Raw genomic sequence first — 26,523 nt, forward strand, 5'->3', positions numbered from 1 at the left:
TGCTAGCTCAGCACCTGGAAGCCCACAGACAGCCAGCAGAGACCATCAACTGCAGTGTCCATCAGTCCACAAACATTCAAAAAGGCATTTCACCTTCTGCGCACAATGTACCTGCACTAGTGGCAATCCTCAATGTTTTATAGCAGAGCTATTTTCTCCACTCTGTTAATCAGATTTGCTTTCAGCAGGTGTTTCTAACAGCACAGGGGGGGAAACTGGGCCAAACTTGTCTACATGATGGCTCATCCCAGCACTCACACTGACTCAGCTGAGCTGGAGACAAACACCAGTGGGATTATAGTAAATTCGATGGAGGCAAGCATGGCCTGCTTTCCAAATATGCAAGCAAGATATTGCAGCTCACGTAAGCAGGGTGCTGCGGTCTGCCTAGCCCCCATCTCCTGGCAGAGGTGGCCATGGAGGGACAGCAGCTCAGGGACACCAAAGGGACACATCTCACCAGGGTGGCATTGGAGAGAAAAGCCACCATTTCTGTCACTGCAGCTGTGGGGTGACTTAGGGCAGCGGAGATTTCAGCAAGGTCTCCAAGGATGGATTTTGATAGCCAATGCAGACAAATATGTCCATTTATGCGGGGAGTATCTTAGCAGCCAGGCCCTGTGGTTATTTCCTTTCACCAACCACAGTGATCTCGAGCTAATCTCGTTTGAATTTTGGACAGCTTGTACTCGTGCAGGCCTCAGCCAGGTCTCACTACTTGGGAGACTTTCAGCCCTACTTTGTGTTGGAGGGAAAAGGGACCTAAAGCTGGACTGCCAGACTGTGCAAGTACATCAGCTATGACCCGTCATTAAATGAACGTGGTGTGGTGAATAAGGATGACAGAACACAGCCCTGTGGCAATACACCGAGCAGACCCACTGGAGAGAAAAGCACTTGCTCAACACAACCCCCTGCAATCTCTTGGAAAGGAAGAAACAGGATATGCATAAGATAAGACTGAACACATTTTCTAGGCCCTGTGCAGCCCCTGTGCCTGTGAGGGTGTGCGTGCTCCACCCCGGGCATGTGCTCTGGCAGGGGCACCACACGCTGCAGGTGTGTGCACACCCAGGAGCCTCACCTGCCTGCTTCCCTCGTGGCACGCCGTGCTGCCAGTTTAAAGAAGAGACTGGATCCTGAAGGATCTGGCAATTTACATGAGATATGGTCCCAGAGATTTATTAATACAAAGTGAAAAATAAGTGATAAGAGAAGCATTTACCATTTCTCTCTACTGAGTCAATCTCTTAGCTCTTTAATATTTCAGTTTCCAGCATCCTTCAGCCCTTATGACTTGGTACTGGGCCAGCTGTAACACGATACACCAGCACAATGTCCTAGTGCTATCATCCAGCATTACATAAACCTACGTTTGGGACAGATTCTCATCCACTTTGAGACTCCTTTGCACCACTCTGGCAGCAGAAAGGAGCCACAGGAATACATTACAGGCACACCACCTTTTGAGACTTCTTTCTATTGCCAGAGTGATATAAAGGTATCCCTGGGTCAAGCCAGAATCTGGCCCTTCGCTTAATGTGTTTAACAAATGAAGCTGCTGTTTGAATCCCAAAGACAGAGAGAGGGTCAGTAACCAAGTGAGCACCAAGCACTTCTTCCCTTGGCAGTCGGGAATCCACATTGTTAGAAAGTGGAAATGTATTGGGTGTGTTAGCTTCCTAACCACAAAAAAATCTCTCAGAAAATGACTGTCTCCCATCTTGACTAAGGAGACATTAATTTCAGTGGCATGTGCAGTAATGTTCATTTAGGACTGGCCACAGGTGGTCAATTATTCCTCTGCCTGTCTAGAAGAAGCGTGTTTATTTCTCATAATAAAAAGTATTAGTACAATACAGAGTTTATTGCTCAATTAGGAAAGTGACATGCGAAGAGTTACAGCATCTTGCAGAGAATACAGCTAGAAATGAATTTTTGCAGCTAGAAACGAATTTTTGCAGCCGAATGAAATACCACCCTCCTCCCCATCAGACACACAAAAACTACACAGCCAACTGACAGGTATTTTAGGACCAATATTTAACTAGCCTGTACAACTGAACAGTGTATTGCATATTAAGGCTCTAGACTATAACTGTGTTCCTTTCTCTGTTTAAAACATTTTTAATTGATCATTCAGGCACTGATCAAAAAAAAAAAAAAAAAAGGACAGAATTTAATTTTGGTCCCCAGCATAAACAAAGCTGTGCACTGAGCAGAATTTGAGAACATTGTACACATGCACACTTCAATCACTTTGTGGGATCCACACTCACTGTTCTGCTTGCATCAGTTACTATGCAGTGCCTGGGCAGTCAAATTGTTTTTAAATACCTAAAAGTAAACCTCAGAACTTGTTTTCTCCTATTGTGTCAGATAATAATTCATAATAAATGAACTTCTCTGCAAATACCAAGGATGCTGTTGTTAGCTATTTGGAGTATAACACAACATTAAATAATAGATATGGCTTTGCGCTTCTAACATTTTAATCTCAATCTCAAATTGCATGCGAAGGCAATTAAACAACAGCATCCCCATGTCAAAGCTGGAGACCAGACATTTTAACACAAAGTTAGCAGATACCTAACTTCAAACATACAAGCAGTCCCTCTGCTTGAACTGAATGGCTCTAGGTGCAAGCTTGAAGTTAGACACATGCAGAAATATGCAGTTCAAATGATGACTGTAGCTATCGAAAACATAGCTGTCATACAGAAGGTATTTATCTAGTTAATGAACAGAAATAGGCGCATCTAAAGGTGGTTTAGCCAATCCTAAATCATCACCTAATTTAGATTTTGAGTAAATCACACTTTAGATGTGCTTGCCTTCCTCTGTTAACTATCAATGGGACCTAGAGAGAGTCCAGCCCAGATGTCAAATGCTGAGATTTTACAGCAAGGCATATGAACCAAATTGTGTCCTAAACCAAAGGGTGCTGTGAAACTGGGAAGAAACATGACAAAGGTGAAAACCAGAATGAAATGCTGACCCAGCTCAATCTCAGACAGAAACATGCATTGCCTTACTGTGAGTGCAACTGAGACCACCTGAATCCCACAGGAGTGTTATCCTGAGGGATATCAAGCACAAGGAGACATGCATAGTCCTTCAAATGAGAAGTAACCTCCAGCATGATGAAGGTTTCACTGAAGTTGTTAATGCTAGTTTGGTGCAAGGCATACAGCATGGCAATAATTCAGATTACTATGAGCAAAATGGACCCTGTTTGTAAAGAACAGCTGTGCTCAAGATATTGCTACACATTGATCTGCACGTACACCCACCTGAAAGACCCCAGTCTGCAAATGAAAGCATGAACAAGAAAACTTCATGTAGTGAAACAGACACTTCTTCACAGAGAGAGGCAACAGCACATCGAAATCACACTGTGCAAGACAACATTTATAAAAATGTTGACAGATATCATCCCCCGTTTGACTTATGGAGCCATCAAAAGCTCACTTCCACAGAGCATTTTTGGACCCTTTAGTTGACTAAATCACCAATTTAGAATCTGTCAGACTTCATTATGCAGATTAAGAGTCTCTGCTTGGTTTCATTTGTTATGCATTAATAAGAGAGCATTGGTGACTGTATCCTCCCGCACAACCAAAGCCTTTCTGCCATTACATAGTAAATTTTGTTCTTTCTAGCGTTCAAAAAAAACCTCAACACAACAGCAACATGGCTTAGTTGCTATGCAAAGACTTAGAGCCACTGCATAGGGATCAGTTCCAGAGTTTGATCTGACTTGAACCAAGCCAGGCAAATTACATCTGGATGTGATCTGATGAGGTTTTGCTGCTTGCCTATTTTTCTCGTCTACAGGTGAGGCGTGTGCTCAGGCCAGACTGGCCCCGGGATCCCCACAACCCTGTGCAATCCCGATGTGCATTTACTGCCTTCCAGCTTGACGCCTGGTGCAGTTAAAATACTCACTACCAACAGGCAGATTTATTATGAATGCTGGTAGGGATCTTTTTTCTCTCTCATTGACTAGATGTGACTCAAAAAGTTAATGGTAATTGCTCTCATCTTCATTTAGCAATAAGAGAGAGAGAGAGAAATGGGAGCAATTTGCAGATCTGAGAACAGGTCATTACAGGTGTGTTATATTAGTGTATTCATGAGCCCCCTGGGACAGCCATGCTGCGATATCCAATAACTTTCTTAATGTGTAATTACACACCATTGGACTATAATTGATTAATTGAAAAGAGAATGTAGGCAGATGCTAGGCCAAGGCTGCTGCTGCTCATTAAATGAATATGTCCTTGCTTCTTTTTAATAAGTTAAGTGAACTACTCAAAAGCAATTAAGTGAGAACTGAAATTCATTAGATTTTAAGTAATTATTGGTATTAAATTCTATAATAAAATGTAGGATTTATATTTTGGGGTTTTTTTCCCATCCCAAAAGCAATATAATACATGTCACTGCTGAGACGTAAAAAAGGTGTCTGCTACAGACAGCAGAGAGCAGTGAGATATGTGCTCCTTGCAGACAGATCTTCTTCGCTGTGCTTTCAGATATCTGTGTGACAGTATTCTGCCGTCTTGGGATGTCATTCCTGGAAGCCCTGCACAGTCCTAGGGATTCCCAAAGAGAGGGGGCCACACACTCAATATCCCATAGCACCCCCAGCCTCCCTGCAGTCCAGCTGAACGGTGGCCAGGCTCTTCTCAACCCTCTTTCCCACAGGCTGGATCTTAATTCTGAGAAATAAAAAGAGTATGGGTTCCTGATTTTCAAAATCCCACTCTCTTATCACTGTATGTTGGCTTTTAGGGGGGTCAAAGCCTTCAAACTCTTTTCCTTTTTAATGGGGAGGACAATGCATGCAGGAAGATGAGGCATAAGCCAACTGCACTGTTACAGAAAGTCACACTGGTCAATGTAGGCATCTTTTCAGACCTGACAAAACTTGTTCTCGTTAACACCCTGCATGAGTGACAGCCAAGGTCAGAATAAAAGGACCTGAGCACCAGGGGACTAAGGCCAGTTTTATGGCCTGACCCTGCGCTGCAGGTATGGCCCTTGCGAGATGCAGTGTGAGGGACGGTTCCTCCCAGGAAGCTGCCAGGGTGCCCCATGGGCCCTAACAAGTCATCTGCATCTTCTGCACAGACCGCGAGAAGAAAATATTTATAGCTCTGGGTGATGACTTTGGAAATTTTATTTCCAATTTATGTGGAAGGAAATCTGATGAATTTTATTTCACCGCAGTTCACTTCCTTTGGAACAAGGCATATCTTTATTCTTTAACGTTCTATAAAAACTGTCTGAATTTTATTTAAATTGGTTATGAATGCCAGTTTCATAAAGCAAAGCCACGATTCACAACTGGTTTTCTTTCCAAGGGATACAAACCTGCCTTTTTTTTCAGTTTTATAGAGGTAGGGGGGGGGGGGGGGTGGCTGACAATTTTTTTCAGGCTTTTTTACTTTAAGATTTATTGAAATCATTATTAAGAAGTAGCCTGATAAAAAAAATGCATTTTCAGCTAACAGTTTCTTAACTTTTTACTTGTTTAGATTCATGGTCGATAAAGAGATTGGTAGTTTTTAAAAATCATTTTTGAAAAAACAATTTTTCAACAAGAACGTGTTTAATATGAAAATTGTATCTTCAGTAAACACATCAAATGAGGAAAGCAAAGAGTAAAAATAGAGTAATACAACACAGTATAGCAGTGAGGAGAAATTAAGGTTGGAGAAATTATTCAGAGGTCACCAGTAATTGCACATTTATTAATAAAAAATTTAATATTTGTTCTGGGAAGGAAGATGACAGAATTGGAGCTGTAATGGGATTTTAATTATTTTCCTTTTTATCAAATGCATTTTACTTCTCTTTCAAAACAATAATGGTGATGTTAAAAATTAGAAAACATGCCTCCTTCTGAGGAAAGGCAGGCTTGTGCTCACAAAGTGTCATGTGTCACATCCTAAAATAATGCTCCTGTACTGGTATGAAGGAAAATGCAAAACTAGAGACACTGAGGCGAAGTTGCTTGCTATTTCTAGCGTACCCAAGGCGAGTGCTGCAGGAAAGAGGATATGAATCGCTCTTGGCTCTGGGAAGCCAAACACCCAACTGTCCATATCCATGGTCTTTCCCAAATCTGCCCCGTTCCCACTGCTCGTCTTCCCGTGCTGCCTGCCCCTCTCACTGTCACACCTTTTATTCCACCTCTTTAGCTCCCTGAATTGTCTTCCTTAATTTGGTCCACTGGACCAAAAAGGCAGGGATTATGTAGAGCCTGCTTGTGCAGGAAGCCGCACCCCTGGCCATGGGGGAGCTTCATTCCTTTTATCCCCCTGTCCTTTCTGTCCCTTCCTTCTCCCTGCTCCCCATGCTCCTGGGATTTTATACCTTGTATTTTATGTGTTGGTGGGAACTGGCAGAGACTTATCCTCCTTGCTGTTCTCGAGGGTTAATGGCACCCCCCCACACACCTCTGCAAGAGTGGGGAATCCCTCGACCTCCTTAATGCTGTAGGTCATGGTCACTTGCTAACCTCCAGTATAAAAGGAGTGAGGTTTGGGTCTTATTTCCAGTAGAGCTGCTATCTCAGACTTGCTATGACAGGGCTGTATTTTCTATAAGTTCCTATAGCTGGTTTCTGATTGCAACCTTCAGTTTAAATATTATTAATAAAGATCATGTTTTGTACACTTCAAAGTAGCTGTTAGCTGGCCTACAGCAGCTTTTGGTCAGAGAGGGGGAAGACATCTCAAAGCAGTCATTTGTCTTTTCTTGTCTACAGAATACAGGGTGTCGTCATTCAGAGCCCACTTAAAGTTAACGCGAGGGATCCTATTGATTTCACTGGGCTTTGGATCAGAGGTTGTGGAATCCTAAACATGGTGAGAATCAAGAAAAATATTTCTTTAGCACAATGGTCATGCAGGACAGGGGAAGGGGAACAGAAGGCCTGAAAGATCAAGGAAATCTCTCAAGACCCCCAAGAAGGTCTGTTGCGGCCTCAGGAACAGGTCCCAAACCTCCCAGGTCCAGCCCATGCTGCTGTGACATGAGCAATGACCTTCACTTCTACGGGATAGAAAACCATATAATTAAAAAGCAGGGCAAGAAGGACACAGTCTGTGTGCCGGGCAAGACAGTGGCCGTGTTTGTTCTAAAACAGTAAATAGATCTGTGTAGACAGGCACAGAGCCTATCACTTCCCAGGGACAGCATATCGCGGGGCGGCTGGCAGACTGCAGCTCTGTATTTGGTCCTGCATTATCCCGGCGAGATACCTATCAGGGTGCAGCTGCTGAGGCAGCCAGCACCCCGTGGGCGCCTACCTGCGCAGGCAGGGACTGGGCAGGGAGGGTCAACCCAAGCCGGGTGTTGGGGCTCCCCTCTGCCCCTGGGGCCACAAATCTGCCTGTGGGCTGAGCGCTGCCTTTTTTCAGCGTGTTCACCCAGCACCCATGGACTTCAACAGTCTTTAAGAGTATGCGTAAGATGAACACCACATAGCCTTTTGTTCAGCCTGGCAGCAATTAAGGACCAAAAAAACCTTTACAATAATTTTGCCTGGTTTGTTGCCCTTGCTTGAAAAGAAACAGAATGTAAGTTTTTTGGTGGGGTTTTGGGGAGGTTCTTTTTAAAATATTCTGCTATAACTCATGAACAATTTAGTTTTTGAAAATGAAATGTTACAGGCGATTAGTCTACAATATGACCTAAGCCTCACTGTTATTTCAGTCACAAGGAAGGTTGAATTTCATGTGGCCAAGATTACTGAGGTTTTAAGAACATCAGTATCAATTCACTGCTACAATTGCTTTTCTCAATATTTTTGTTCCAGCGCCATAACTGCCATTCTGACAGCTCTCTGTGCCTGATCCAAAGCCCCTGAAACCAACAGCAGGCTCTCCATCGGCTGTTATGGGTTTTGCATGGCCATTTGCTTGAATCACTGCCTACGCCACGGTGCAGCTGATGGAGCAGTACCAGTTGCTCTCAGACTGTGGTGGCAAACTGAGCAAGAAACTGATGAAATCCATTGGTAAACCACCAAAAAATAGCACCAGTCATAAGACGCAGCAAATGTTGAGTGATGCTGAAACAGTTGTAGGCATCGTCATGGGGGTTTACACTCAGCAGGTTTGGTACCAGTAGCTCTACGACCTGGAGCTCCACAGGGTGTCACAGGTCTCATCCTCCCCTCTCCTCCTGCCTCTCCAGGGTGGGAAAATCACCTCCTGTCTGCAAGGTTGGTACCTTAAAGGCTAGATGTGGCCCTGTATCCCTCAGAGCTGCTGGGTGGCAGTCCCGCTCCAGCTTTCTGGACAAAAGCTCTGTGCATCCCAAAGCCTGGGCCAGGATGAAGGAAGGAAGTGCTCTTCCTCTCCCTCTGCCAGTTTTCACCAAACAGGGTGAAGGAAGAGCCAGAGAGAGCTACAAGGGAAAGAATCTTTGTTTTCTCTATCCTCTCTGCTAAGAATAAGGAGGCAGCATGGGAGACAAAAAGGGTGGAGAGGCAAGACAGGGGATGAACAAAGCTAATTCAGTCCCCCCTTGAAGGCACTGTGATTATAAATGGACTGAGAGGCATTTTCTCTTAATTCTGAAGCACTAACAGGGAGCGGTTTTGCTTGACTGGGGCACAGGAAACAGGTCAGGTACTTTCAAAAAAAGAATTCAAACCTCACTTTCTGAAACCAAAACTCTCATGGCCTCCAAAGGATACCAATATGAATATTTACGTTTAACTCATCTGATCACAAATATCCTCAGTGCATTTTAAAATCAGTCTTGTAGGTATGAAATCTTTCCCACATGCCAGTACCATAATGCTGAGGTTAACCTGCCTGCATCCTTGCCACCCTGTCTGGATGCCCCACATGTGCCATGCTTCCTGGCCCTGCCTCTAGTACTGGAACAGCAGAGCAAAGTGACATGACTTCAACTGAAGCATCAGCTGTAGCTCTGGCTCCTCTCAGCCTTGCCATAGCCTCCCCAAAGGCCTTTTGCTTGTAGGAGAACATTTTGCTTTTCATGTTTCAGTTGTAGAAGTGTTTTCAGAGCTTTCCCTGCCTCTTTTGTTAGCGATTAAAGATAACTGGCTATAAGTAAGTTTGCATTAAATTCAGTAACATGCATGTTTTATTTTGTGTCTTTTACGTAACAGCTTCCAAGCATCAGGGCTACCTTATAATTTATCACATACTGGACTCACAAATTTTCCTCCCAGAGAAGAACTACTAGGAGCAGACTTTTTGATTTCAAAGAGAAAAAGATCATGATTTTACTGCAAGAAAACCATGGCTTACAGCTGAGTGTGGGACTGGAAATGATCTTTTTTTTCACGGTGTTTATGTTTTGTTTGGTTATTTGTTTGCTTTACATGTAATCCCATAGCGGTGGGTGGTACTCAGATCATCTCCATAAACAAATGATCTGGAAAGCAACCTGGTGTTTAATTTCCTTAACCCATCATACCCTCCTTTCCTCATACAGCAGCATGCCAATGTGAAACCTTGACTCAATATTCTGGGTAACTGTGGTGGGGGAGGGGGGTGGCGGGAAGGACAAACTGTTGGTTTTTCTTTCCCACTTTTGTTAAAAGGCATCCAAGCATGGCTCTTCCTACCCTGACTAACCTGGGTAGGTGCCAGATGGATTTTTCCTTTCTCTAGGCAATGGCTCAGGAATTTCAGTCAGCTAGAGTTGGGGCTGTGAGCTTTTCACTGTCCTTTTCACTCCAGCCTACCCTTTCTTCACAGTTAATCCTGTCTCTCTCTCCACGTCCACTAATAGCTGGACTGTACTGTTCCTTGACAATCAGCTTCCAGAGGACTAAATTCTGCCTTTTCCCTCTGGAAACAAAGAGATGTGCCTGAAAGAAAAGCTTCCAGCCACTTGTGGAATAAGAAATTAAAATCCTGAGGCAGCGCCTATGGGTGAAGAGTGGATGGCTGGCCAAGACAGCATGCTGGCCTGGTTGTTTAAAAATAAATTTATGTACTTCCCAGTATCATGGGTAGCTAAACTTAAGCAAACATGATTCTCAAAAACACTGAAAGGTTCACAAGGAAAATCTGATGTCCTCATTGACTAGAGCATCTGAACCACTTTTTTTTTCTGCACTCTACAACAAATGTCATGACACAACGTATCTGGATTTAGTGTGGCAAACGAATACCCTAACTTAATCCCATAACTGCACAATGGCTTTCTATACCAACCAAAAACTTGAATTGTCACTGCTTTTCTTAATGCGCAGAACTACCGTAAACACTTCAGGGGTTTCTTTTGCCTAAATTATACTCTTTCATCCTCCTATTTCCTATCAAGCGCTCTCTCTCAGAAATACCCCAAATAGCTGAGTTGTACCTCACTACCCAAATTATCTCCTCTTCTGAGGAGTAAGCAATGAAGAAAGCATACAATTTGTAATACTCTATGTTACTATGCTTTCAAATCTCTCCAAGTACTGAGGAGTCAAAGTTTGCTGCGTGTGCCTGTGACTGGGATGTTAAGATTCAGCCGGTGTAGCACGGCTCTTGCAGGAGAGCCCTGGCACGCAGACCCAGCAGCAGCACCCCAGCCCCTGGATCCTGCCTGGCAGCACCCTCCCAGCACAAGCATGTCCCAAACAGAAGAGCCCGTGCTTGCCAGAACAAACCTTGCTGGAAAATGGCAGCTGAACCCTAAAGCAAAGAAAGCACTTTTGAGCTGAAGCCTCCGATTTCACCTGACAGGCTATTACAGTACTTATGCTCAACTGCACTGACAAAACTCCAAGGATTTCCCAGTTCTCAAAAGCATAAACAAGTTTCAGTTTCTCTTTCATTTAAAAACTCTCAGCTTTTCAGCCAGCATCTGACTTGCACTGTTAGACTCTGGGTAAGTTTTTACTATTGGGAAGATTTTTTTTAGAGGAAGCAGCTGTCCCTGCTCTTTTCTTTCATATTTTATTTGCCCTCTCTCCTCCCAAGGAGACAATTCCTAGCATGAACTTAGGAATACTGACTAGCCTTTAGGAGAAAGATGCTGTCTTAATGGCCAGTTCCTGTGAAACTCACTTTATTCTTGAGCACATTTTAATATAGCATTTTTTCCTAAAAAGTAAAAATATAGGAAAACCACTACCTCTCTGTGAAACACACATCATCTTTGACAGATAACACTAGTCCCCCGCCCCCAAAGCCTAGGCTCAACATCGTATTTTCACTGAAAGTTCCTAAAATATATCTTTAAAGATAGAAGAGGTACATATTCATTATATGTCTACTTTTTTTTTCACATACAAATTGAGTACAGATTACATCCCTGCCAATTTTGTTTCCAATAGCATAGGAAAAATAAAACTATGACAAATTGCTTTTATTACTTCCTTAAACAAGAACTGAAACTTGTCCAAAAAAGCACATGAAAGACTAACTTGGATGACTTGAGCTGTTGCCAGGTACAGGAGTGATATAATAAAGCAAAAACTTAAATGCATATTAGTAAAGTAATAATTAACTGGGCATTAAAATAATGCTTGATTTTAATAGTACAAAGGGGGTTAATTGGTTCATTGATTGCTTGCACTAAAAATAAAGCAGATTTTCAATTGAAATAATACATGACTTATATTGTGCTGTCTCCCAACTCTAGTCCTAAACTCCTCCAACACCAAGAAGCCCTGCTGACTTCAGGACCATCTTGGTGTGCTGCAATGGTTTATCAGGCCTAATTTGACCAGCGGCACAGTAATTAAGCATGGCCTTGAAGAAACAGTTTCACTTATTTGGCACAAGAATCGTGACTGAACTGGGGAATCACTTTTTGTGTTTGTGTTCCTCCCCTTAGGACCTAACTCTGCTGCCCCTGAAACCAACAGGAACTTTGCAAGGGGTTTAAGACGAAGCAAGATCAAGTCTCATGGGTCACGTTGCTTTTGCCTGGGGAGAATTATACTGGGAGCAAGATGACCCTTCTGAGTGACACCTGTGGCTCTAAAATGCATTGTCATTACCTCACCACGGAATGGCTCAGCACAGGGGATGCCTGGCAGGTAGGAGAGCCTGCGGGCCTACTAGTGCAGGTGTGGCCAAGATGCATTGCACTCTGGCCAGTGCCGGGAGCAGGGACTGGCCACCACATCTGGGCTCTTCTGATCAACTGCCTGAATCTGGGGGCTGGCTTCGGCACTGGGTTACGTCGGCCTATCAGCTCGACTTCACTGTATGTTGCACCTGGGACACCAAGATTAGCGTTTGGCTCTGCATCCTCTATGGGGGAGGCAGACACGGGTTTTAACGCAGAGGAAACACAGCTTGCTCCTCCACCACCACCCACCTCTTCTGTAGTTATAATGAGAAAAAAAGTGTTGTTGTTTCAAAATATAACCCTGTGTTCTGGCTCTCCACAAATATTTCCATTTAGCCAAATGATATATTTTACTTAAGTACGGCCGAGAAGAAAGGCAAATGAGAGGGAGAGATTTACCATTTGCCCAAAACTCCTTTTTTGAAAGCCATGTGTGAATCTCTTAAATGTATTACAATTCATTCTCTGTTTACTTTAGGCAAACAGAAAAACTCATCGTGGAGCACTCATTTTCGCAAGCTAATCAAGAACATTAGGTCCCAACAGATTCATTTAATAGAAATATAATAGGCATTCCTGCTTGCTTTTAATCTTGCCTAGCTGCAAATGCTAAAATGAACAGCGAATTAACCCTGCCTTGGAACAGAGATCCTTTCACAGCTGATATCATCTCTCTTACGGCTTGTAAACACTTCAGGCTCCCTGTATGTGCTTTCCTGGCTTTCACTCTTTCCGAGAGGAGAGGAGAGGAGAGGAGAGGAGAGGAGAGGAGAGGAGAGGAGAGGAGAGGAGAGGAGAGGAGAGGAGAGGAGAGGAGAGGAGAGGAGAGGAGAGGAGAGGAGAGGAGAGGAGAGGAGAGGAGAGGAGAGGAGAGGAGAGGAGAGGAGAGGAGAGGAGAGGAGAGGAGAGGAGAGGAGAGATGCTCTCACCCGCATGCAGCTAGGAAGGTGGACAAATAGGCAAGCTCTAAAGGGAGTACTGTGTGTCAGCAGAACAAAACGCACCGCTGCCACCTGAAAACAAGGCAGAGCTAAAAGGTGGATGGGACAGTGAGTTCTGGGGTGCTTCGGGGCTGGGGGGGCTTTTCGTGCATCACCAGCTGCTCCCTGCATGGCTCTCCCTGATTTACCATGCGAAACAAGGTAGTACGACAAGGCCATTCACGTGCTGACATCAAATATAAGAGATTTTTCAAGCAATTTGAGATCTTAAATTGTTCACGGATAGCAGAACTAGCATTAGAACGCTAAACAGGAAAAAAAAAAAAAGCCTATCATATTTCATAATGTATGTCATAATGAACAAAAAGCCTTTCAAAAAAAAAAAAAAACGGTTTTCACTGTGCTAAAGTAACAATCTAGACTTGTTGTAAGTATGTTATTCTTACAAGTAGTTCGCAGTTATTCTTGAAGGCAAGTCTTGGAGTTTCCTTAGCATAGTGCTGCTGGGGAAAATTTTCAGCATGTCCATCTTCATCTCTAGCCTGAAGGGAAATATAATGGCCTATTTAGGGACTTACAAATAATGGAAGGAAAAAAAATAGCTAAAAGCATAACAGCTCAGATTATTAAAACAGACGGGAATCCCAAAATACAACATTATTAAAAAGTTTCTTTAAATACGCAGTACACCTTTTAGATATGAGAACTTGGGATGCTGTTTTCTTACATAGCTTAGGTTGAACATGCAAATTCATTGTGGTGTAATAATTAGAACAACAAAAGACAAACCCAAAATGAAATATTTGAGCTGGAAACTGTGAGTAACTCAGGGTTTCAATTAACTCCATTTCATTTTTCAGGATTACATTATATATGTACTCTTTTAAACTTTTTGACATGCTTAAGCAATCCCTAGATTTGTATTTTCAGTTTAACAGCAAGGCCAAAAAAATAAATAAGATTTCATATTCATAATTTACATGTAATACTACTATAGATAAATGGATTCCCCCTCCATGTTTAAGTGAAGCTTTGAAAGGAGCAATCATCTAGTGAGAACAATGATCCTTCAGTCAAATGCGGTCAAAATATTTAATGACAAAGATGCATTAAAAGTTACCGGTTATTTGGAACTATGCTGTTAATTAAGAAAGCTGAAGTTTAAATGGAGACATTACCAGAGCCCATTAGCAATCCTGCTTGCATATAGTATTTTTCCCTTCTCATCTACAGCGTTTTCTGCTTTCAAGTTAAAGCAAAAGGGAGAAGCAGGTGAAAGGAGGAGTGTCAGCAATACACTCATTACACTGTTCATTTGAGTGACACTTGCACTCCGTTCCGCTCCATCTCATCTGATCCCTGACTGTTCGTTCTCTCCCTCTCGCAGCCTCCCGAAATTCACAGCTGAGCTGTCTCCCTCACATATGGCTTGCATATAATTATGCACATTCCATTTTACACTGCATTAAAATGATGAGCTCCTGGCTCCCTGCCAACCTATTTAAATCAGCCCCTGCCCAAAGAAGCCGGGGAGAGGAGGAGGGCAGAGGGGGGCGACCGAAGGAGGGGGCGAGGGGAGCAGGCGGAGGCAATGGGGTGAGGAGCAGGTAGTCCCCCTCCCCGTCCCTCCAGCTGCCCCGTGTACCCTTCTCCAGGGCGGGGGGGTCCAGGGATGCCCGGTGCAATGCACGCACATCTCGACGGCTGCGGCAGCGCTGGCATATTGTTCCCCCCTCGCATGGCGTGAACTGCCTGTCGTCGTGTGTCACACTCCCGGCGCCCAGGCTTTTTCAGTGTTGGCATTTATGAAAGATATTTACACCTTGTAGGCTCTACGGCTTGTTTGCCTTCAAATAGGCTTCTGCCTCTCCCCGGGGAGACGGGGTGGGAAAGGGGAGCCGTGGGTTAACAGCAGCAGGGATTTTTAGGAAAACATGAAGGGGTTGAACCTCATCAAAAGTCCCTTGACTCCAGTGGGCTTTAACTTGGGCCTTCGCTTGTCAGCTGTGGGGCGTGAACAAACTCTGCCCAATCCTTTTTAAAAGTGCTAAGTTTGTCCAAAAGTATGTTTCAAGTAACACCTAAATTGATGATTATTACAAGAAGCGCGAAGTGGGAAACAAGTTTATTCTGTATGTTTCCTAGCAGCTTATAAGTATTTTCTTTCACTGCCCTCAATAGCTGCAGGGTGGAAAATGTTTAAAATTTTTCCTTCAAACCACAAGGAAGAGGCAGATCATTCCTGAGCACCTGAAATCACTTATATGTTGACAAAGGTTTAAATGTATTCTTCTTAATTATTAGTTTGAAACTGAAACCTCTCTCACACAATAAACGTACCTTCCATGCTATGTAGAATACAAAGTTCAAATTTGACAGAGTTTTGTATAAAAAAACCCCCCAATTCTCATTTTGAAAACAAACTTTGTTTTTTCGTCTCCTCCATGAAGGAATATGCACAGCTCGCTGAAGCTCTTCCAGGTCATCTAGAAGACAACTGGGGGATGAATGCCTTAAAAATGCCTTGCACAAATAGAAACGGACCTGTCAGCTCAGGATCACAGGTGCCAACGGGATGCTCAGTGACACAGAGCTAGCGAGATGTTGCACGGGGCACAGGTGTTACATAGGGCTCTGAATGCTATCAGTGCCCCCAGACCTCTGAAATTGTATCTTGGCACTATTCTAGACATTGTGCACGTGACGGCTGGCACATTGTAACCTGCCAGTGACCCTCTGGAGCATTATCTTGGTGCACGCACACACCTTGTAAAATGAAATGGATATCAGGGTGTTTGTAGTGTGTGTGTCAAAAAATAGAGACAAACACCACCGACCTTGACCTGCTTACCAAAACTGCCAGTTAGACAAAGGTTATTCACTCCTGTTGATGGCAACGTGCCCCCCCTCCTACTGATGCAAACCTTATTTTATTTAACTTAGGATGTCACCAAAATTTCCTTGTCTCAAAACCAGTCTAGTTACATACTTCTATAATTTACTAGGTCAGCAAAAGTATACCTAGTTTAGCCAGCTGGTTTCCATTGTAAAACATACCTATTCTCAGCAGTCACAGCTAATTCTCCAGTTGCTTTACATTAATTCATTACTACCATCTTCCAGTTGTAAATAATTTGCAGAAGGAAACACTCGTACAATGTTCAGCACTGTTCTAAGCGTATTAAAGAAGTGGCTCAGCGTTTATCTCGCCATGGTAATATTGTGCTGTGCCTGTATCTACACTGACTCACTCTCCATCGCTGCTGCACACCAGTAAGCAACTGTCTCAACTTCCCAGCATCTCGACCTCAAAGACAGCAGGCTGGCATCTACAGCTTCTCCATCAGGCCTGGCTGCCATGGGATGTATTTTGCCTGCTCTTGTTTAAAAGGAAGCAACTGAAAAAAACCCAAGCCAAACCCATGATCTCTGATTTTTTAAAATGCTTTGAAACTGCCAAAATCGTTATAGAAATGCTCTCATCAAAAAATGTATGTCCAAAATGCTAGATGCGATTGATTGCATATACGCAATATATGGTACAACTGCTCTCACAGCACATTTTGTTCCAGGACAAAAAAGGCTTCAGCTCCTGTTCTGAGGCCTGGGACCATGGTGAGCTCTGCCAGTTTTATCAGTGCAAAACTGCTGCAACTTCACTGTGGCAGTGCCTCTCCTGGGATTTACTGAATCTCCTAATTCAATAGCCTGTACTGGCAGGCAGCCGCCTTCCCGTCAGCTGCATGGGATCTGAGAGGGAAACCTGCCCATTGCCAGCCCATGGGACACCGGGCTGGACACTCGACAAAACCAGTGGCACTCACACCACCCTGGCTCCTCCTGGCAGAAGAGAGCATGGTACCCAAGGAGCAGTGTTGGCAAAGAAGATCTAGTGAGGAAAATGCAGTCGACTTGGTGGGGCTGTCTTGGCTTGGCTGTAAGGTCAGTCTGATGATGGGTTGCGTGGGAAATCGTGGCCTTTAATTGCAGGTTAGATATCAGGAAACCCTTCTTAATGATAGCTACAGCAAAGTGCTGGAGCAGATTGCCTAAGGAGACTGTCAAAGCCCCATCACTGGAGTCTTTTAAGAGCAGATTAGGCAAACATCTGTCAGGAATGACATGCACAGAGTAGCTCCTGATGTGGGAAAGCTGGACAGATGAGAACATCTCCCTTCCCAAGTCCCTTTCCCCTCTGCTTTCTGCCATTGAGCTTTTAAGGAAAATGTCAGGAGGGTAAGGAAAAAAAAATTTAGAAAAAGGAACAGAAAACAGGATCTGAAAGGACCTCTCTGAAAATAGCACAGCATTTGATGTTCAGAGATATGTGTACTCATTAATAAGTGCATGATGACAACTATCTTTGGCTACACAAACTGTGCTATCTGATCATAAGCCAGCCAGCCTATATTTGTGAAAGATGCCAATAGTTTGGAAACAGACTATATATTAAGTCAAGATTCCCTTTTTTAACAAGACGAAGGAAGAAAAATCTACAGCAGAATCTCCTCCTCTCCAAAGTGCATGGATATTTGTTTCACCTTATTCTGAGAGAAAAATTATCTTGATCCAGGGGATTTCTTAGCTTCAATGTAAGTCTTTTTATGCCTTGGGAGAGGAAATCTGTGTTTACATTTTAATATTAAGGGCAGGATCTTATGATAGTATAAGTTACAAGGCAGGCTGAACAGAATAATTTATTAAGATGGAACTTGTTAATGCAAAGCTTCCACTAAAATGGGACAAAGTATTTGCAATGAAATCCTACTGCTTGGTCCACAAAAGTTTAATGCCACTTAACTGAAAACACCTAACATCTATTTTCTAGGAGTGACGGCCACTTGAGTAATACAGAGTGACAGAATATTAGCCTGCTTACTCAGGATTAAATTGCCACCTAATTTCCACAAATGTCCTTTAAAACAGATGAAACATGGGACCGTTACCCCCAGACATGTTAAACACAGGCTTTAGCTGAACATCTCTCGCAGGACAAAAAAAAAAGCTGCTAGAAGTTGAACAGCGTTGCTATAGAAGTGCAGATAACTGCATCGAGGCTCCTGTCCCGTGGCGATGAACAGAGGAAGTTCACATCACCCTTAATACTATTGTCTCTGGAGGCTGGCCGCAGATGGGAACTGAAAGCTGTGTTTCCGTTTCCACCACAAAGGTTACCTCTCCCTTCACTGAAACTCGAAGGAAATCCTCAGGGAGACCCTAATCCTTGAAATTCTAGTTCCTGTGCATTTCTGTTGTCCCATATAATCAATTATCATGCTCTCTACATTCACTGTACCAGCAACAGTAAAAATAGTACTAAACTTCCATCTGTTGAGTATATTCTTCCCAGAAATATGAACGTACTTGCTGTGGGCTGGGGCGGTGGGGGAGCCCGACGTCAGGGTGCCAGGTTGTAGCTCCACGCTGGGAGCAGAGCAGGGCCAGAGACAACAGTCCGGAGAGGACATCCCTGGTTCAGCAACCATGCAGTTATACAGCGAGTGAGCCCTTGGCTTGGGGAAGGTCTTCCCTTAGGGAAAGCTCCCACTAATGTTTGACAAGAGGTTTGCTCCTTCACAAGGATTTCAGGATTTTCCTCATTTGCAGAGTGATGGAATGAGCGGTATTTATTAGCTTGTTGCCTCTCTCAGCTGCACTCTATTCACTAATCTCTACAGTTGTAATATTTTGTCACTCCAAGCATTTAAAATCTTCTCAAGCTTTCTGAAAAAGTCCCAGGTATTTTGAAACATGTCAAAACAATGTTTCATAAAATCTCCCAAAAGTCAGATCAGTGAAAATAAAGGACCTAAAATCACATTGGTTGTTTATTGTACCACTAGTATTTACATCCCACTAAAATTGAGGTTATCCCTTTTGCCTGACCTCCTGTGACCACCCCAGGTTAGAGGTGACCACCCTACCCAATGTTTCCCAGCCTGGGGTCTCTCTGCCAGCAGTGGCTCTCTGCACACTTGGTGGTGGTCTACGGAGAGCTTGCAGGTCACGTGCTACTAACTCCCCTTGTTTCCAGCTGCTAAAATGCATTTAAAGACAGCTAAAAATACATTAAATACTTTCCTAATGTTATTTTTCCATGTAAGCAACTGCTATAGTCACCACAGGAATGTTATTTGATCGCCAAGGGGAGGGGAAGTGGTCTACGAGACAATCTGTCTACTGGAGGTGATCTACAAAGTTAAAAAGAAACTGGGAATATGCCCTCTTAAAACTTCTTTATTAAGTATGCAGAGGAAAACCAGAAATGCGTTTGCTGACTTCTTTTGCTGCCTCCTCTCCTCTCCCCCACACACCACCCCAATGCACAGACGAACACACGTACAAACACACACATGCACATCCGCACCCATTATTCAAGTTAGGAATTGAGATCTTGCCTACACTGGAAGAAGTCAGCAGTGGATAGAAACTACTGGAACAATATCGGTGCGACAAGCAAAAACTTGGGACTGTGTGTGTGGCTTTTCCCAGGTCCTGAGCAGAGAGCTTACTGCTAGAGACAGGTTTGTGCCATTCTGTTGCCTGGGATCTATCCACAGCTTTTCTTGAAATCTCTCCCTGGCACTCAGCTGCTCCTGGGTCCTATATATTACAGTACTGACTCCACAGCTGTGGAGTCCCTTTCACAGAGTGAAGTTATATGGTCACTGAGAAGGAACAAAGATGTCCCTGCAAAGATACTGCTAAGTAGAGCCTGAGGTTCAATTCCCTGCAGGCATTCTCAGCAAGACAAGGGACCCTGTAGTTAGTGTATCTCTTGATAAAAACTGCTTATGCTTTACTGTCGTATGTCCATTATAGACAATGATGAATCTAGACCCAAACTCTAACCTGTGTTCACATTTTAGTTGCTATTTCATTTCTACAACTGTCAGAAGCAAATACATAATCTGAACACAACACCACTAATGGCAGACTGGATTAGAAAAGCATTTTCAGTACACATGTTTAGGAGAAGGTTTGTTGTGGAAATGCCTTCAGGAACCAGAGATCTGGCCAGTGTGATTAAAACTGGAGAAAATGCATCATTCAGAATATTCTGCAATCTTCTCCATTGTGCTGACAGAAGAAATATTACCTGACTTCAAAAATAAATAGTCACCAGATCGAACCTGCTATTCTAACCAAACCCAACCCTCACCCCCTCACTGTCCCTTTCTGAACAGGTGTAAAAACTCCTGGGAAACAGGTAGTTTTGCTGAGAAAAGCTGCTCCAGAAAAAAAATGCGTTACGGCAAAGAAAGAGAAGGTGCCAATCTGTGGAATGATAGGGCAGTGTTTCTGAAATTATCCTCATCAAAGCAACTGAGGAATGTCACGTTCATTTTCTTGCATAACTGAAGCGCTTAGCGCTTAGGGATATGGTGCAGTTGAGAACGGTCAGTGTTAGGTTAATGGTTGGACTAGATGATCTTCAAGGTCTTTTCCAACCTAGATGATTCTGTGATTCTGTGAAGCACACTAAAAAATCCAAACAAATATGCCTGAAAATCTGATAAACGGTTATTTATGGATCTTTTCTTTTTTTGAATAATCCTGGTCTTTCACAGGCTATGGCTCCGAATGGTCCAGCTTTAAGTACTAAATTTTTCACTCAGAATTTCATGGTATAAAATTATTCACAGTTGATATTTAAAAATGCAAGCTGCAAACTCTATTATAATGTAAGAAATATTATAAGTGAATCAAAAGGAAATACTAATAACAGCATTACCCTAGTGCCTGCTAAAGTCGTAACTTTCATACTATTGCATTTAAAAGTCACAAAACTTACACAAAAAAAAAAAAAAGAATAATTCAGCGTTCTGGATTCTATACACCTTTTCCTCCCCTTCCCCTAGTTTTGTTTCATATACTTTATAGAAGAAGCCTGATTTCCTGCTGGACTTCTCATCCTTCCAGGCAAAATCAGGAATTTCTTTTTATACAGCTTGCAATGCGGTACATTTATAGCTCCTTCTACCACAGTCATAAAATACTTAGGAAAAATTGATGATTGCCTTCAGTTTCACAATACATCCAGAAAGAGCAACTGAAGCAAAAATAGTGGTGTCTACTGCCTTGGACCACTCTTCTAATTTTTATAGGAAGAGGAGCAGCAGGATGGAGACATTAAATGACTCAGGCCCACAAGCAAGCGAAGGTGGTCCAGCCTCAATCCAGTTGATCGAGCAGGGAACTGCCTTACGCCCTCAAATGAAAACTCCCCATTAAACCTAATTTTCCCATTGCATTCCAGACTTATGCACCTTTTTTCTTTCTCTATTGGCTAATAACCAAGCAGTTTCTGCAGCTTTACCAGCTTCCGCAGGACTGCGCTACCCTTTCCCTGACAGTTCACAGCATGGTGATATATGAGAAGTGTTCAGGTGGCTGCCTCAAAAGCTAATTTTTCAAACTGCACAAACCTTTACCCATATCATAAATTTTTAACAACCAGTTCTGAATTGTCAAAGAATAAATATGATAACAAACACATAACATTGAGATAATTTGAAATAAACTTTGTTTATTGCCCCTTTGAATGTTTCCTCGACAAGTCACAGCTGCATGGGGCCTTCATAAAAGTGAGCCTATCCTACTAATCTTCCTTCTGATTCACGACAGGCCTGATCCAGAGACACTAATGGACCATGCTTGACAGTTATTGCAACATACTCAATACATAGCCTAAAATATGGCTAGGAAAAAAATGAAAATATACTACGGACTTCCCAGCAGATTCCATTTTTGTAATGGGTAGCTCACACCAGCGTAGCTGATAAGCTTTCCCTCTCTCTTCGCATTCCTTGCTTGCTATAATTTATGAGATAAAAGCGTTTTCCGAAGTATTCTGTGTGGTTCACCGTCAGGTAGCTCAAGTATCCCTTCTCATTGCTGCCATTTCTACAAGGGTTCCCCAGCACAGATGAGAGACTCCTGTGCAGGGCAAGTACACATTTCCAATCAGCCTGCCAGAGAATCAGGGAGGCAGAAAAACAAAACACAACACCAAGGGGGGGGAAAAAAAAAAGGAAAAAAAATCCCCAAATGTTGGTTATGGTTAGCTAAGGCTCACAGACCAAACAAATCATTGTCCCTAATGAATTTGTTTCAATGCATTTGCTTATTTCAAGCTTCGGAGTTGTAAATACCAGAGCAACAATGCGGTTTTTCTGATTGCAGTGTCACATATATGATTAATCATCTTGACTCAGAGCATATTTTTTTAAAGCAATTGCAGACTTGTTTAATGAACTCCTCTCCCACTGGCTTTTATAGACTAGTCATGATCAACATACCATTAAGATAAACCTCGTGCCCCATCCCTCCCCTCTCTGACAGCTTGCCTTATTTGCCTCACAACAGTCAATATCCAATTAAGAGGCAATGGATTTGATCGATACAGAAGGTAACAATAAGACTTAAACAGCTGGTAAATTCTACACATACTCTTTCTTTAATTCCCGTCTTCGTGGTATATAAACAGTTCTGCACTTTGAATAAATGAGGAGAAGGAAAAACAATGGCCAGGTCTGGTTGGTAAAGCTTCTCCTCAAATGGGTTGTGTCTGCAAGCTACTCCGCAGCAATAAATGCTTGTATGGGGTCACTACAAGACAGGCAGGATACTATTCTCTGTATTTTCTGTGGCCTTTTCAAGGGTGAAAATAGAAATCTCTCCCTGCTTTGGTTACGAGTGACATGCCGCTTGGGCCATTCACATGTGAAAATGGAGGGGTCGTAATATTATTAAAGCGATCATTTATGAGCTGGGTAAAGGGATGACTGGTCTGGAGAGGGGCCAAAACCCAATAGGAATGGAGCATATGCAGAAGAATGGGTGAGAAGAGGGTGAAAAGAAAGGACGGGAAGCTTTGATACAAATGACATCTTCCGCTACCTTAATATCATCTCCCAGTCTTTCTACTGATGATAAATGGCAGCAATAAAAGGTGGGATAGCAGCAGTTATAAGCAGGACAAAAGCAAAATCTGGCTGCTGGTGAGGAGCATTCGTTATAATTCCCGACAGCCCAGCTGGAGGTCAGGGACTGAGGTCACAATATCGCCATTGCCTTTGGGTCTAATACCAGGTACAGTACTTCTCCCTCCTCTCCCACCACCTTTTTTTGAGGCTTTTATTCAAAGTTTTACTTTCAAAGACATTTTGCAGAGTAATAGGCTGATATAATCCAAATGAGATAGCTCTCCTTTTCCAGGATTTCCACTCTTCTTTAAAGAAGTCATGACCATGGGGGATGCCACGCTCTCACTGACTAACAGGACACAACTCAAACACCTCTGAGCTTGCTCCCAACACTGACAGAAAGTTATTTCTAAATCACAGTTGTGTGCCTGTGTTTTCCACTGCCCACTGCAACCCTCTGTTACCTGGAGGGGTTCCAGTAATATATATCATGTCTAAAACCAGGAAACTGTCTGGTCAAACTCGTAAGAAAGTTCAGAGCACACAGATCTTTTCAGGCAATGGGAGGCAACTAACTAATTTATCTTCCCAACTTGCTATGGGATTTGAAAAGACCCCTTCTGAGTTTTTTCCTTTCTGTCACAATAAGATGAAATGTACTGAAAAACACCTCTGTCTTCCCAGTGTCCTTCACTACCATCTTCCATGGGAAGCAGTTGCGGGTGGATCCTTGGCCAGGTTTCTGAGCCTGATGGAATCCACTTCTAACTATTCCCAGCAGTTTACTTCAGGCCCCAGGGTTTCTCAGACTACACCTTTGTTTTCGTCTCTGTGCATTGTCACTACAGAAACAAACAAACAAAAAAGTAATAGTACTCTAACTCTTAAAGACAGGCTTAAAAATGGGGATGCTTCCACTAGAAAAAGGAGTGTGCAGAAACACATTCACCACCATTTTGTCTTCTGCATTGACTCAAATGGATTGTTTGCGACTCCTGCCCCTAACCTGACCTGCCTGGCCCCTTACCACATGGCAGAGGCTTGAGTGTTTTGCCACCTCTCTTGTAATCTTAATTTGCTCTTTCCTACTTCTGACCCACAGCTCCTGTCTTGAAAAGCATCCCTTGAGGCTGCACCAGACTCCTGCACGCTCCCAGCTAGCACTACTGTCTCCTCATATGTATGCATGAGTATGGCCATGCCATCCCTACCATTTCAGTGTGTCACTACCCAATATTTAAAGCTTCCATGGGTTTATTCCAGCCTCTCTTGTGCTGGTCCCCTATATAAATCCTACTTGCCCAACACCTTTAGGAAATACTTAGCCAATAACCTTGTTTACAGCTCTGGCCTTTAATGTTTCCTCACTGTCCAATGGCCTATTTGGTGTCACCTCAAATGTATACCCATTGTGTTGCTGGGCCCACTGAAGTCCAGCTGGTGGCCTACGCAATAGGTCTGCTGCCATAGGTCTGTCCCATTTTCCTCAAAGATGGAGCTACTGTTTCCACACAGGGAATAAAAGGGATGGAGCCAGGACATTCCTCTGCAAAGCGGGTACCACAGGTACAGAGCTGGCAGCTGTCAAAATTGCACCCCCTGCACAGTGAGTGCTCCTGGTTTCTCCATTCAAGGGCTGGGCTTGAAGCAGCCAGGTGGGCTTTCCAATATTCAGAGAACGAAGTACTGGTGTTCCTCCACTCCCAGGCTGTAAATCGAGTGCTTGCCTCTTCTGTCGCCACTGCAGAGACTTATCTATCTCATTTTAGGGCAGAATCGAAGTGACATCTCTGTCTAAGCAGAGTCTGGAGAAACATGTAGAAATGTGGCCTTTGGCCTTCCAGCCACTGTGCACAGCTCCACAAATTCCCCATTGTTTGACCGAGATGTAGGGGTCTCTATCTTGGTCACAGTGTATATTACAGTAGGAGGCAGCAAGGCTTGGAGGAAACTGATGCTCTTATTACTACCACTACACAGAAGTAAAAAAGCATCAAGCAAAGAACCAGCTCTAAATAAACACTTTAAGCACATTCTTACTCTACTGAATATTGCTGCTATCTGAAAAACAACATAATTTTCTATTTCATATCTGATTCCATCAAAATCCAAGACCCAGTTCTCGCTTGCATCCAGACCATTTTGCATTGGGTACCAGCTTTGCAAAGTGCAGTAACAGTCTTGACCTCTGCTGTACTTGGTCCACTTTTTCAGCCTGTGCCTAAAGCTTCTCTAAAGTGAAGAAAGAGCCTGCTTGCCCTTCATGCAATCACTAGTAAAGCTAAGCTTAGGCAAAGGCCAGAGATAGTAAGAAAACCACTGGGCTAGTGACAGACCTTCAGCCTGACATAAGACTGAGGCCAATAGACAGGAAAATCTGCCTGTGTTTCCCAGTACAACTAGCAGGAGGAGCACTGTGGCGGTGGCCATTATTGTATTTTCTTTAGCAACAGGCTGGTCAAAGAGAAAAGAAGATAAGGAATCCTCTTTTCATACTCAGAGTGTGAGTTCCAGGAATAGAATTACAATTTAAATTAATTACATCTAACCATGTAATTAACGTTCATGTCAGTTTATTACAGGCATCTTCATTGTCGATGCTGTGAAATGTAACTTAGTGACTTTTTTTGTGGGGAATGAGATGGAACAACCATTTGTCTCACTTGCATTGTTTATATATTAATTGTTAAATTGTTCCTAATATTATTAATCTCATTATCCTAATTACATGTGTTCTGTCTTTTTACAGTAGCATTCCTTCCAGAATTAGACTACTTCATGCATCTCCATTGTTCCTCTTTCTCAGTTTAGAAACCTGATGGGGAATCACTGGCACCGAAGAAAGGGGAAATTAGTATTGAGCACGAGGAGCTGCAACATCAGCCGCTTAGCAGTGTTTTTTAACAAGTGGCACACTTCACAGCGTACACTGGCAGAACATTTCACACGGTGGAAGGCGAGGTTTAAAAAATTGGACCACTATAATCCTTTAAAAGCAGCCAGGGTCTCTTTCTGAAAGTCTAGGTCATGTGCCTGGCACTGCGTCATATGGTGTCTCTCTTCCGCCATTTGTTTATTTGCTTCTGGCAGTTTTGGCAGTGAGGTATCAGAGTGAAATGCACACCACTCCATACATATGGTGGGAAGAATCTAGTGCATCAGTTGAATGCATACTGTACTGTATACACATTCTGTTTTATCTCTGAGCACAGCTGTGCTGTAAAAGCTTACAAAATGTGAAGCCTTCTGTGCAGCAAAAACATCGACAGGAGAAGCTGGCCTATAACTTATTAGGTTGTGACACAAGCCAAAAAAAGCCAGAGTTAAAGCTGACAACTCCTGGCATCATGATGAAAAGCACAGTGGCTCAAGTTAAAAAGGGAGTGTCAGCCCTAACTTCATGTTTCGGGTTTTCGCTGCCATGGGTCACAAATAGCATCACTGGTTTGTTCTAGGACAATAATTCCCAACCCCGGTGCATGGCTTCCAGCTAGCAACCGGCAAGCAAACATGCAAATCATCCCCCCAGTGCCCCACTGCGCTTGCAGGCAGCCTGCACTAGGAAGGGATTCAAGGAGGAGGTGAGC

At 43.2% G+C, this 26,523-nt stretch overlaps 1 protein-coding gene across 5 annotated transcripts in view; it reads right to left on the reverse strand.

Annotated features, from left to right (window-relative positions):
- The window catches only part of SOBP (sine oculis binding protein homolog), a 119,579-nt gene that overhangs the window by 40,740 nt on the left and 52,316 nt on the right, over positions 1-26,523 (reverse strand). For 2 of the 5 annotated variants that reach the window (XM_074819408.1, XM_074819406.1), the window contains one exon: positions 13,454-13,549. The exons of 1 other annotated variant lie outside the window; for it this stretch is intronic. In XM_074819408.1, coding sequence (XP_074675509.1) covers positions 13,454-13,549 — 96 coding nt within the window. Of the gene's footprint in view, positions 1-13,453; positions 13,570-26,523 lie in introns of all 5 variants that reach the window. 2 more of the 5 variants (XM_074819410.1, XM_074819409.1) reach the window with 1 other exon arrangement.

This window comes from Strix aluco, chromosome 3 (genome assembly GCF_031877795.1).
Source record: "Strix aluco isolate bStrAlu1 chromosome 3, bStrAlu1.hap1, whole genome shotgun sequence".
Lineage (NCBI taxonomy): Eukaryota > Metazoa > Chordata > Aves > Strigiformes > Strigidae > Strix > Strix aluco.